Here is a 12,669-nt window from a genome sequence, read left to right on the forward strand (position 1 = left end):
TATTCTATTTGTGTTGGTTAGGATGCCTTTAACATCATGCAGGTTAGGTTTAATTAACAGAACTGAGACAAAGTATGGGTATAAATACTGGCAGAAACAGATCAACACTCAATTCAAACTTCTCATATGTCACTGCCATCTGAAGTGAACTGAAGCTTTCAGGGAGTCTTCTGTTACGAGTTACTCATACCTCTTTTTCTTAGCATCTATCCCTCGATCTAACCATCATTCCAGTCCCTCCTCCCTGCCCACATCCTCTGTCCCCTGCCCTTTTGCCCTCTGGAAAGTTTGCCTTCTGTAAAACTCACTAGAGGCAAAGCACAATGCCAGCTTTGATGTAACCGCACACAAACAAGGGTCCCAAAACAATAAGAACAAGAACAAAAAACAAAACCAAAGAGTTGTACCACTTAAAGACAGAGGAAGAGCTGAGAATTAGAGGGGGGGGAATATAAACACAGGCAGGTAAAACTTAAAGACAACCAAAAATGACTCAAAAGGCAGAGGTGGAAAGAAAAAGGATGAACGGAACCAGAGGAAGCAGATGAAAAACATAAAGGTGAGAAACAAGCCAAAAGAAACAAGAATTAGAAGATAAGGTAAAGGAGTGAGGAACAAACATGAGGGATGGTTGTAAATGAAGGGAAGTAGAAGAAGTGATGGAGAGGCAGGGTTGGCGTGAGGAGACGTGACGCTGATGGTTGGCATCGCTGCAGCCAGCGGCGCCAACGCGGTCGTAACCCTGACGGCCACGGGGTCAGGTCTTTGTTCGAGCCAAGGTCTTCCTGTGAAGAAGGTTGAGTCAAGTTTACAGGACATAAATAAAGCCAAGGGGACGACAGGGACCTTAAAACAGAATGGCAGCACAGGGGTGACAAGTTCAGCTCTATTCTCTCCTTAACCTCATTGTACTTTATTTTCCCCGAGCAAGAACAACAAAAGGCTCCGAAAAGGAACTCTGATCCCGCGAGGGATGACTTGAAGAGTTCAGTGTCAAAATGCTTTGTGCCCGCTTTGCTGCCCTGACACGATTTCCACAAGTTCATAGTATTTGAACATTTTTCTCTAAACTTAACTGTGTGCCGGCAGTTCTTTTGTTGTACGATATGTGGACAGCATGAGGAAGTCAGCAGGTGTGTTCCCACCATTCCTATAAGGGCATCTTCACACCTTCACAGCTCATTTACTCCGATCTGAATCAGTTGATGGGTTTGTAAACTTGTAGCCTTTCACTGGCCTTCTTTTCTTTACACACACAGAAAAATCAAAGTGAACCTTAAGCGAACGAAAATGCGTCACTGAAAACAACGTGGGAATGCTCAGTCAGCTTACTGTCCAGATGTGCCTGGACCTGACTAATAAAAGTGAATACATTCAGATGGTGCTGTGTTCTGGACGTTTGGAGAACATGAATTTCACAGCTAGCCGCTAGCCTGTACAGACCTTTTTTCTTTCTTTTTTCCCCCCACAGACTCAGTGTGGTTGTTTCAGAGTAAGATTCAAATTGGCACAAGTAAACTGCACCAAGGGGGGAAACGAACCAGAGTTTAGTTTAAACCAGGAGTGGGGAACTCCAGGGCCTGCCACGCAGGTTTTAGATCTCACCCTGGGTCAACACACCTGAATCACATGATTGGTTCATTACCAGCCTCTGGAGAACTTCAAGACATGTTGAGGAGGTCATTTAGCCATTTAAATCAGCTGTGTTGGATCAAGGACACATTTAAAACCTTCAGGACACCAGCCTGGAGTTCCCCACAGGCTAAGAAAAACCCCACACACCTTTACATGTCCCAGCCGACAGAAAAAAATGGAAATGAAAAATGCTGAGACATTTTTTCCTCCTTCCTTCTTTGTTGTGTTCATATTTTTTTTCCAGCAGCAAACATATTTGTTACTGACGTTTTTCCACTTCGTTGTACATTTTAGTAGTTTCAGAAATCGCCCACCAAGAATTTGCTGTGAGTCCTTACATTGATGCTATGGTTCCTTATGGTAGATGGTAGTTGTTGTTCTATCAAAGATTATCTATCTATCTATCTATCTATCTATCTATCTATCTATATATATATATATGTATATATATATATATATATATATATATATATATATATATATCTATATCTATATCGAAATCACGAGATATATATATATATCTCGTGATTTTAAAGCTCAAAGTTAGTCACAGATAGAAGGGGGGAAAAGCAAAATAAAGTAAAATAAACTTTTACTTGGCGTGAACTGCGTGTGTGTGGCTGCAGTTTTAAACAGAAGTTTAACAAGTTCTTTACCCCTGAAAATTTCATATGGCTGTCATTTCTGCAGGAAAAAATATAGAAGTAAAAGAGTCGTATTTCAATCCAACCCTATCTAATTTGGAGCACGGAACAATTTCACAGTCTGACAGTAATATACTGCACGGCTTCACTAAATGCACTTAAATGCACTTAAGCTGTTATACACGACAATCAGGTGATTCTGAGGCAGCCAGATGGGAACTTTTTCAGATTTGCCTAATTTCATAAGGAGGGCCCTCACTGTGAATTAACATGTCATTTGTTCCGTGCTCGGCTGGGAGGATAAGCTGGAGACATGATCTAGCCTGTTATGGAGCTGCGATGTTATGAAACTGTGTACGTGTGGCAGAAACATAAAAAAGCTTTTCAGACCTTATTTTAGGGCAAAGTCATCTAACTTTTAAAGGTTTGGGTTTTTTTGTTGTTTTTTTAAAAAATCAGATCTGACTGCTGCTTCTATTCAAAAATGCAGTTATATTTCGCTTCCTCTTCACATAAATAGGTTGCCTGTTCTTGTTAACCTGAAATAAGTGCCTGGAGATGTTGCCAAGATGGCTGCCAAGTGGCGAGACACGCGCCTATGAGGAGACTATTTCGAGTGTCTGAAGCTGGACACACACTTAATGACTGTCGGGCCAATTACAGATGCAATCTGGGCGCACTGACTGACCGGTCGGACCGGGTCTGCTCCAGCTGGGCTCGGTCACAGTTTACATTCAGATGATAAAGTCATGATGAGTGTGTGTGTGTGTGTGTGTGTGTGTGTGTGTGTGTGTGTGTGTGTGTGTGTGTGTGTGTAGACTATTCTTAATTCTTAAAGGAGTCACTGCCAGCTGTCAGCGTTTATTTAGAGCAGGTTTAATATTGGCGACACAGTCACAGATGTTCACTGACAGCATTGATGTGTTCCTTCCTCGGCCGCCTGTCCAGAGCTTTTGTTTACAGGCGTTTCAGCAGTTAGCAGGAGTTTATTAGAAGCTTTATTCTTATTCCCTCAACAGATTTAAGAAGCCTTCAGCTGATGTACTCCTTTTCACTTTGTTTTTCTAAACAGGCTTTTTTTATCTTCTTTTTAAATATCATGTAACAACTAAATTGTTACCGAGGCTCTCGCCTTTTCAAAAGGTGCAGCGGTGTCACCTGTTATCTAAACAGACACGAACACCCGCACACACAAAAAACACACACAAAAGAAAAAAAAAAAAGAAAAAAACCCACACACACACACACACACACACACACACACACACACACACACACACACACACACACACACCAGCTCTTTGGTGGCACTAGTCCTGTATCAGGGTATGCTGTAACAGCACTGGCTCCACCTTTAATGAGCTTCAGGAACTGTATGAAGCGAAGACCTTTGCATGATCACCCTCCATCATTTGGACCCTCTTCGTCTTTTACGCTCCAGAATTCCAGATGCTTCCATCAAGGAGAAGATTTGGTTTTCCTAAATGTAGGACTAACAGATTCAGATATTCATTTGTTCTATCCACTGTTGCTCTTTAAACAGTGGATAGAACAAAACCATGACAGCACTTCCGCCGTGTTTTACAGATCAGATCGCTGTAGATTCTCACTGTTGCAACTTTGATCTTTTTCAAATATACTAACAGGGATTTGAACCTAAAACTTCAAATTTGAATTCATCAATAAGACATGTTGTCCTTGATTTTCAGTCCAGTTCTTATGCAATTTGGCAAACCTCGGTCTTTTTTCCCTGTTCCACTTCCTTAACAATTCTTCTCGACAGCCATCCTTCCGCTGAGACCATTCCTGATGAGGTTTCAGGGACCAGCAGACAGATCAACGAAGGGCCAGATGGATCCCTCAGGTCCTGTGTCGGGTCTTTGCTGGATTTTTTTCTGTTTCTTAAGGACATGACTTCCAGATACTGTTCATCTGCTGAAGACATTTCTGAGTACGAATATTTCTTTGCTCCTTCGTTTATCCAGTTTCCTTACATTGTTTTAGGACACACTGCATGCCATGTTGACATATGCCAAGTTTTTAGCTAATTGCTCTTTGGGAATCACCTTGGTGTGCCTGTCAGACTGTTATCTTTGGCATTTTTGTAGATTCAACTAAAAAAAAAAAAAAAAAATGGAACCAACTGATTTGTTTTTACAACAGGCTTCTAGGAACAAAGTGCCGAAATTTAAAATTGAATTTTCCTAAGTTGTCATTTGTGGTTCAACAAACAAAAAGCACATTCCTCTGAAAGTTGTCAGGTACAAAGACTGGACTGAAAACGACTGAAAAAAGTTAAAGGCCAAAGTCCAAAGAACTGCAGAATTATTTCTCAAGACTTTAAAAACTTCCAAACATCTCTGGATCCTAAGAACATAAGAATAAATGAGGCATGGCCGAAGACCTTTGCACAACACTGTCTGTGTGTATTTATTATGTTGGACTTCTACAAAACAAGCTGCCATGAGGACATTAAAGTTTCACTGTGCTGAGGTGTAGAAAGTCTTTAAGCTTACGAAAATTACTTTTGTACACACAGCGCAACACAGATTCTAAATATCAGAACACTCCAGAAAACAATCACTCTCAGGCCAAACAAGACTTCAGTGTCGACATTAACCTTAAGATCACAACAACCACACAGCGGCTCTCCTCAGCCTTGTAAATATGCCCACAAGTTACACGTAATTGCAAAACCTGAGAGAAGCACCACACTGATCATCTTATTGGAAATCAAAGAATTTGAACTATTTTACCTCTCAGTGATCCCTCTGTGTTTGTTTGCGTTTAGTATCTAAAGAAGCATTTGGATTCGGAAATCTCTAAAGGCATTAGACTTAACAAGCGGACCACGAAACATCCAGCTGCATTTTCACAGTAAATGTTGGCTCTTATTATTTAATTGTTGGTTTGCCTAGTGGCAGAGAGCCCAGTCATTACTTTATGATCTTTCAGCAAGTTTTTTTTTTATAAATTGTTTTTACCCTCAGCTGTTTGATTTGCGCTCCTTTCCCTTTCAAAGACTAGAATCTGCTCCAGCCCATGGGAACAGTCTTTTGAATATGTTGAATACTTTGGTACAATGTTTCGAGCAGTAGTTGTATTTGAGCGTGTGCCCAGTATAAGCTGGTTTACGTGGGCTACGTGCTGCAGTGGGATGAATGTTCGCTCTCCGGAAACATCAGAAATGTCACCTGGGCCGGACCTAATGACTTCAGACTACTGGGACTGAAGAAACATTCGCAGTCAATGTGGAAGGAAAAGGAAATGAATGGAAAGAAAAAGAAGACGACAAAAAAAAAAAAAGAGAGAGAAAGAGTCACGTAGAAAAAGCGGCATAAGCCTTGGGCAAGAAGAGGACACATGGAAGAGATGAAAGGACAGAAAGACTAAAAACTGACTAACAACAAAGAAAACGCAGCAGGAAGCAAGTAAAACTGAGGCCACACTGAAGGATAATCAGACTTCAAACGAAATTGGTCCAGCCTGCCAATCTTAGGGGAAACCCACGGTCAGGATTGGCAACAATTATCTGACTGTTTAAGGGGTTATAAAAATGAATGTCAGCTCGCTTGGAAAAAAGTCTGAGCTGCCCTGGCGACTCATGTACCCCGCCATGGGGGCGAGATCAGAGACGATTCTGCCAAGGACCAATCTGAGATGAATGGGATGCACTGGATGTACAAACGTATCAGTATAGAGATGTTTGTTTCATCAAATAAGGTGAAGCCAGATAATTGGAGGCTGCGTGTTGTCTGGATTTTGTGTGTGTGTTTGCAGTTTTCTCACTTCATCTTCCTCCTCTTCATCCTCCACATCCAGAATTCCCGTGTCTTGTTCTGACAGCGGGTTGACACCCATTCCAGCCCGAATCGCCGCCGGCGCCGCCTTTCTGCCGCGCCGGCCGAGTAGGACCCTCGGCTGAGGCGAGACGGAGCTGTCCAGTGAGCGCTGTAGCTGGGCCTGGAGAACAAAACAGAAAAGCAGATGAGAACTCCACCGAGGGTCAACGGATTATTTTAAACCTGCATTGTTTGGTTCATTTCAGTTACTTCCTACATTTCCCAGAATCTCTTTTAAGTCCGACAGACGAGAATTTGCATTTAGGTGCTGGCGCAACTTCAGAGCAAAACAATGGAAGCTCTTTGATTTTCACGCTCTGACACCAAAACCAGATGTTGTCTGATAACACTCACACTCTGTCTGCAATAAGACTCCTCACGTGCAACAACTTTTATAGGGGACGGAGCAGAAAACAAACCCAGGAAAAATTCAAAAAACACAAACTGCTTTCAGACACTAACGGGGAAATGGTATTAATCCAACTCAGCATGTGAGCAATAAATGCTCGGGTTATTGCTCACAGTACCCCCCTCGTTTTAGAAACATTTCGGGAAAAATGTCAGAAATTGTGGACGGTGTTGCGAGGTCACCGGTTTAGACCTTTTGAGCCACTCCTCGTCCCATTGGAAATGGCCAATAAAAGTGATTTACCAAAGCAGCCTAAGAATACACAGGAGGGAAAATAGCAGGCCAGGAAGGGAAGGACAGGAAGGATGAGGAGTCGATGAAAACAAAGCACGTAAAATTAGTGCTCGAGACATAAAAGTGCAGACAGGGACAGATTACATGTCTGACCTGTGCTTTTGCTCGACAACGCCTTCGATTCAGCTGTTCCTTAAACTCAAGCTTACCAAAAAAAAAAAAAAAATTTGGAGGACAAAAACTGTCCGAAAAATAAAACAGGAAGGGCTCATTCTCTGAGCGGTATTTACTTCTAATGAAATAGTATTTCATTTTGCATGAATTCATTTTATTTTCTTTGTTCTCTTTAAATACATGCACAAAACACCAAAAAAACCAACCTCCTTGTTACAGGTAATAAGGGATACAAAACTGATATAGAAAATACCCAGTGGTCGGCAGATCTCTCGGCAAAAATGCTTTGTTGATACAGGAAGAGAATGGCCAGATTGTTTTGCGCTGGCAGGAACACAAAAGTAACTCAAATAAGCTCTCAAGACAACCAAATACATTACAATGAGTTCACTCTATTCAACATGGCTCCGCAGTCACCAGATCTCACTTCAACAGCGAACCTCTGCAATGTGGTGGAACAGGAGATTCACATTAAGGATGTGCAGCATGACGCTATCACGTCTGTATGGACCAAAATCTCCGTGGAATCTTTCCAGCATCTCCTTGAACCTCTGCCACGAAGAATTAAGGCAGCTCTGAACGCACAACTCAAAAACTATACCTAATAAAATGTCCTGTGAGGGTCACATCACTTCTTTTGTCAGTGCAACACAAACACACACGTGTGCAGCATATACAGCTGCATTTGGTTAATGTCCAACTCATCCTGTCATTTCAGTTTCTCAAAAACGTGGTCATTTAAAAGAAGGTGGGGTAAAGCAGAGCAGGAAATGGAAAGGTCTACCTGGAAAGATTCCCCTACCAAACAATGCCATGTGTAATGTAATTTCTGATGCTAATTGTGTCCTGAGTCTACATCGCTGTTCGGGGATTACTGTGGGAAGTGATACATTCATCTCCCTGTGCGGCAGTGCTCGATGATGAGCTCTAAAAATAAAAATACTAAAAAACAGGAAGTTTTAGTCAGAAATTAATGGAAGCTGGTCTCCATAACAGAGTGAAAACAGAGCCGCGGTCACTCCAGAGGTGGCCAAGTCTTTGTCAGGACCTCGCTGGTAGGAGATCATCATCTTGCACTTCTACATACAAATAAAACTGATCTGAAGTCTTTAGTCATTTATCTCTACCTGATGTGCATTTTGAACTCTTTAACATGACCACCATTCGCCTTTCTTCGAAATCCTCCTCCAGTCGGGCCTCGGGCGCAGCATGGTCGCCAACATTTTTCTGTGGGAAAACCCTCAGAAATGAGGTCAGCATGCCTTTCCATCCACACCCAAATCCGCATCGGGCTACTTTTGAAAAACCTATGCAAACACCTTCCTTGATCACTGGCGCCAACACGTAGGCTGCTTTGTGCGCTTAAATGTGTCGAATGGAACGTCAATAAAGACGTCATACACATCAAAATGCTTCGTTTTGGGCTGTTAATGCGAGGTTAATGAGAAAAACTGTTCCGGACACCAGGGCAGATGGGCACAAACCCAGAAGAGCACAATATCAGAGATGCTTGTGTATGAACACAATGCCATCTTTGATCTAATGTCCAAACACAAACAAACACGCACACACACACCCACAGAAGACAAGTGAGTCATGGAGGACAATAAGAACAAACTAAATCAGGAAAGTGTCGTTGGGCTGCAGGAGCAGCTTAGGCCTAACGCTGAGGAATGTGCCGAGCTCTGAGTGTTTTCTCTAATTACTTTACATCGAATTAAATCAAAATGCTGAAAGAACAACAGGATGAGAAACTCAAGATGGCGAGAACCGCAGAGTGAAGAGTCCTGTCGCGTCTGCGAGTCATTTCTTTGTAATTGTTCAAATACTCAGAAATGTACAACTTAACATAGCTCGACCACAAAAGACAGCAACCTGTGAATGGCGGAGAAAAGAGAAGAGGTTTTCAGCGACGTCAGCACCTGCGTCAAAGTAACTCGGCGCGGCGGTCGAGTTGGGCTCCGGAATTCTTCAGCAGGTGAATCCATGCCCGCTAACATTACTATATACACACTCACCCGACCATTCACTCTTAACCGGGAAGCCTTTTTAGCCCCGTCTTTTGTTGTGTTTTTTTCTTTGGGGACAGAATTCGGTACAGCGCTTGAAGTAGAAGTGTGGGAATGTGCGTCATCTGCGGCACAAAAAAGCCATGAGAAACTGGGACGCAGTTACAGGAGGGAAACATGGGAGGCATGGGGAGTGGAGCAGACGGAAAACGAACAGTAGGAGTTGGGAAGAAAAGGAAAGAGAAATGGGAAAGTTGGAGTGATGGAGTGAGAAAAAAATAAAAAGTGTACAAAAGGAAGGCAGCACAGCATTTGGAATCAGCCACACTATAATGATTTAAAGTAAAATCACTTTAAATACTTTTTAAATGATCGGAAATTACTCTGTGGAAACGATAGGAGGGCAGTCCTGACTTAAATATGTGGCTGAGGTGAGTCGATGTCTCTGAGTGTAGAGTCAAGTGAACAAGGCCCCAGTTACTAGAGACCAGTCTGCAACAATCTGGCAACCACTAAAAATATTCACTCCCCAACCGCCTGGAGAGTGGTAGCTGGAGGTTGATTGGAAACAGATTGCTCAGTGACCCCAGTGCTAGGGGAGAATCTGCATCCCCCAATCGGATGACAAAAACCTCCTTGTGACTGTTTTACCATGGGCAAGTGTGGCAGCTTGCTTGGTTTGCGTGGAACAAGGCATCTTATCTGCAAACACTCATAAGCTACCCGCCGAGCTGTGGTAACACTTGAAAAGCATGTGGCAAACTGGAAACTGAAACCATTTGCCTTCAAAGTAAAGGCTGTCTCCTTTGAAAAGTGTTGGCTGCGACTCTAAGGCACAACTTTTTTTCTCCAAAGACCAACAGCCACCGATCCCAGTTTCCCACTTTTTCCAAGTTTTACTGCTGCTCAGGTAGCAGTTAGCGAGTATTTGCAGTCAAACTAGCATCATCCACTTAAACTACAGCTGACCACAGCGAACATAAGGAGGTTTTTGATGCAGCACCTTGATTGTGACCAGCATTGGGTGCAACGCATCCCTCCTAACGTGTTCCCTTTTCCTTGCTGCACAAATGTGATACAATGAGCTGATGTCATTTCGTATGCAGAGGAAGAAAACGGTGCCCTGATCTACATAAGTGGCGACATGGACAAAAGACAATAGCGCAATAGTAAAGTGTGACATACCGGGACCCAAAAAGCTGCATTACACTGGTAACACAAGTACTTCCTCCCCACAGTCACCGAGAGCTGTGCTCACAGGGGACATGATTTCAATATTGAACTAAATTGTTTTAAAGGCTACTGAAATTATGAAAAAACTAATACAAATCTATTCAAAAGGACCTCCAAACCTCACTAAAACCACATTAAACTTGTTTATTTTTATTTGGTTTTGGTGAAGAAAAGCTGGCAGGCTTGCCACACAGGAGAAAGTCTGAAAATCCAACCTCAAACTTCACAAAATGTACCCATCGAATTAAGTCTAGAGAGAATGAGTATCAAAAGGTTAGAGTTAAAAGGAAAAATTGAGCAAAGATGAGCAGGAAAAGTTGACGCTATGATAACATTTTACTAATCCTTTTTTTTTTTAGTATTCATTTGGCATTTTGTTCAGTATTGGAAAAACAATCCTGATAATACTCGAAATAACATACAAGAATCAAATTGGTACTCTGTACAGAAAAATACTCCGTAACAAATGACTCGGATAAGGATCGAAGCTAAAAACCTGACTGGGGCATCCCTACTATAGATCACTTTTTGGCAGACAGTCGGCCAGCCAGAAATAATGGTGTCTGATGGCAGTGAACTGTGGTGCATTATTCGGCAGACACCACACACACACAGGGTCCAGACTGGGTGACACAGCAGCCCATAACAGTTTATTTTTGTTCCCCTTGTGATGGTTCAATACACCGACCCAGCGTGCGCCCTCAGCCACCCTCGTTGCACGCACACGCATGTGTGTGTTCAGTAACTAGATACAGGTAATCAATCTTCTTCCACTTCACAGGCCCGGCAATCTGTTTCCCATTAGTGTGTACGAGTGTGTGTGCGCCTACTGAATACACAGCAGAAGCTCCAGACTCGTCCTCTGTTGAAAGCGAACACAAGAAACAGAAAAACAAGAGGAACAAGAGAATGAAGAAGGGAGGCAGGGAGATGGAAAGATGAGGAGGTGGAAAGAAAGGACGAGAGACAGACATGGAGATTTTGAGGAGGAGGGGTATGATGGGACAGCAAGACAGAAAGAGAGACATGACAAATGACAGGGGAGTCATGGGAGAATGACAAAGGCAGAGGATTCTGGCTAATTCCACTCCCTTGGTTCTCTTTCAAAAGGACCTATTATGCTTTACTTATTTTCTGTCATATACATGCTGTTATAGTTCTGATGCTCATATTAAGCTCACAGTCACTACTGTTTTAGAGTTTATAAATAGAAATAAAGAATATTCTACTTATAAATATACACTTATTATTGTGTAGTTAATGCATTCTCATGAACTTAGAATTAATCCATTAACAACTGATCCCGTAGCAGCAGGTCGATCGCTGTTCCACCTGATCACGTTTTATGTACATGGCTGAAGATCAGCCACAAATATATTATCGATGCTGCCATTATTTATCAGCAGATTAAACATGTGACCCTCATGTCTCCCCATCGCCGCACAACTGACAAAAAAACTAGCAATAAAAAAATAATAATAATAATAAAATAAAATAAAACCAGCAGCTAGTTATAAGCTATAGTTGTGTCAACTAATGTTAGCCTCATGTCCTAAAAAATAAAATATTTCACTTTACCTCAAATAAACAGTTTGATTAAATTATCACATCTTGTGAAAGTTTGTTCAACAGGTGTCCAAAGTAAACAAGACCTACTTCAAAATAAGTTTCACTAATGCTAGCTATCAGCAACTAACAGAGGCTAACAGAGGCTAACAGAGGCTAACAGAGGCTAACAGCAGCACTTGCCAACAGAAAACTTCAGGATACCCTAAACTAGGGGACCCCAACCTTTTTTGCGCCACAGACCGGTTTGTCCGACAACATTTTCACGGACCAGCCTTTAAGGTGTTGCAGATAAATACAACAAAATAAAACCAGTACTTGTACCAAAAAAATATATATATATTTATTCATAATACACAGGAAAAGACCCAGGGAAACACAGTTAACGATAAAAACGATTAACAAAAGAACAATTAAAAACCCCAAAAACCATAAATTTCACACCTGAGCCTCAACTCTCGTAACCTGGTACCAAACGACTCATGGACCAGTACCGGTCCATGGCCCGGGGGTTGGGGACCCCTGCCCTAAACTGTCATCAGACAAAAGCGACTTCGCTGACTTGTATCGCTTCTCACCTGTCAAACTGACAGTTGAGGTAAACGGTGGACTGAAAGCCTAAACTCACTCCCAGAGATTTTGGAAGTTTTTTGAAGGTAAAAGCATAAAGTACAGCAAAAATATTTAATTGTCGCATACCCTTTGTCACATTTGACAAAATTTCAGACTGCTCTACGCACTCGTTTTTCCCCACTCCTGATTTTGTATGCGATTGAGAGGGATACACCGTGTAAACCCTCTCTTTACAAGGGCTTCCAGCGAGGGAAGCCCTTCCAGCATCATGCAAAGCTACTCTACAAGATTTAAATCAATCTCTGGCGTAAACAGCGACTGGACTGAATAAGTGTCCTGCTATTTGATGT

At 42.2% G+C, this 12,669-nt stretch overlaps 1 protein-coding gene across 5 annotated transcripts in view; it reads right to left on the reverse strand.

The window, feature by feature from the left end:
* Nucleotides 1-12,669, reverse strand: part of exoc6b (exocyst complex component 6B) — a 124,950-nt gene that overhangs the window by 84,428 nt on the left and 27,853 nt on the right. For all 5 annotated transcript variants that reach the window (XM_026162788.2, XM_026162786.2, XM_080292217.1 and 2 more), the window contains exon 7: nt 6,069-6,242. In XM_026162788.2, the coding sequence (XP_026018573.1) occupies nt 6,069-6,242 (174 nt within the window). The remainder of the gene's footprint in view (nt 1-6,068; nt 6,243-12,669) is intronic.

Source organism: Astatotilapia calliptera, chromosome 3 (assembly GCF_964374335.1).
Source record: "Astatotilapia calliptera chromosome 3, fAstCal68.1, whole genome shotgun sequence".
Classification (NCBI taxonomy): Eukaryota; Metazoa; Chordata; class Actinopteri; order Cichliformes; family Cichlidae; genus Astatotilapia; species Astatotilapia calliptera.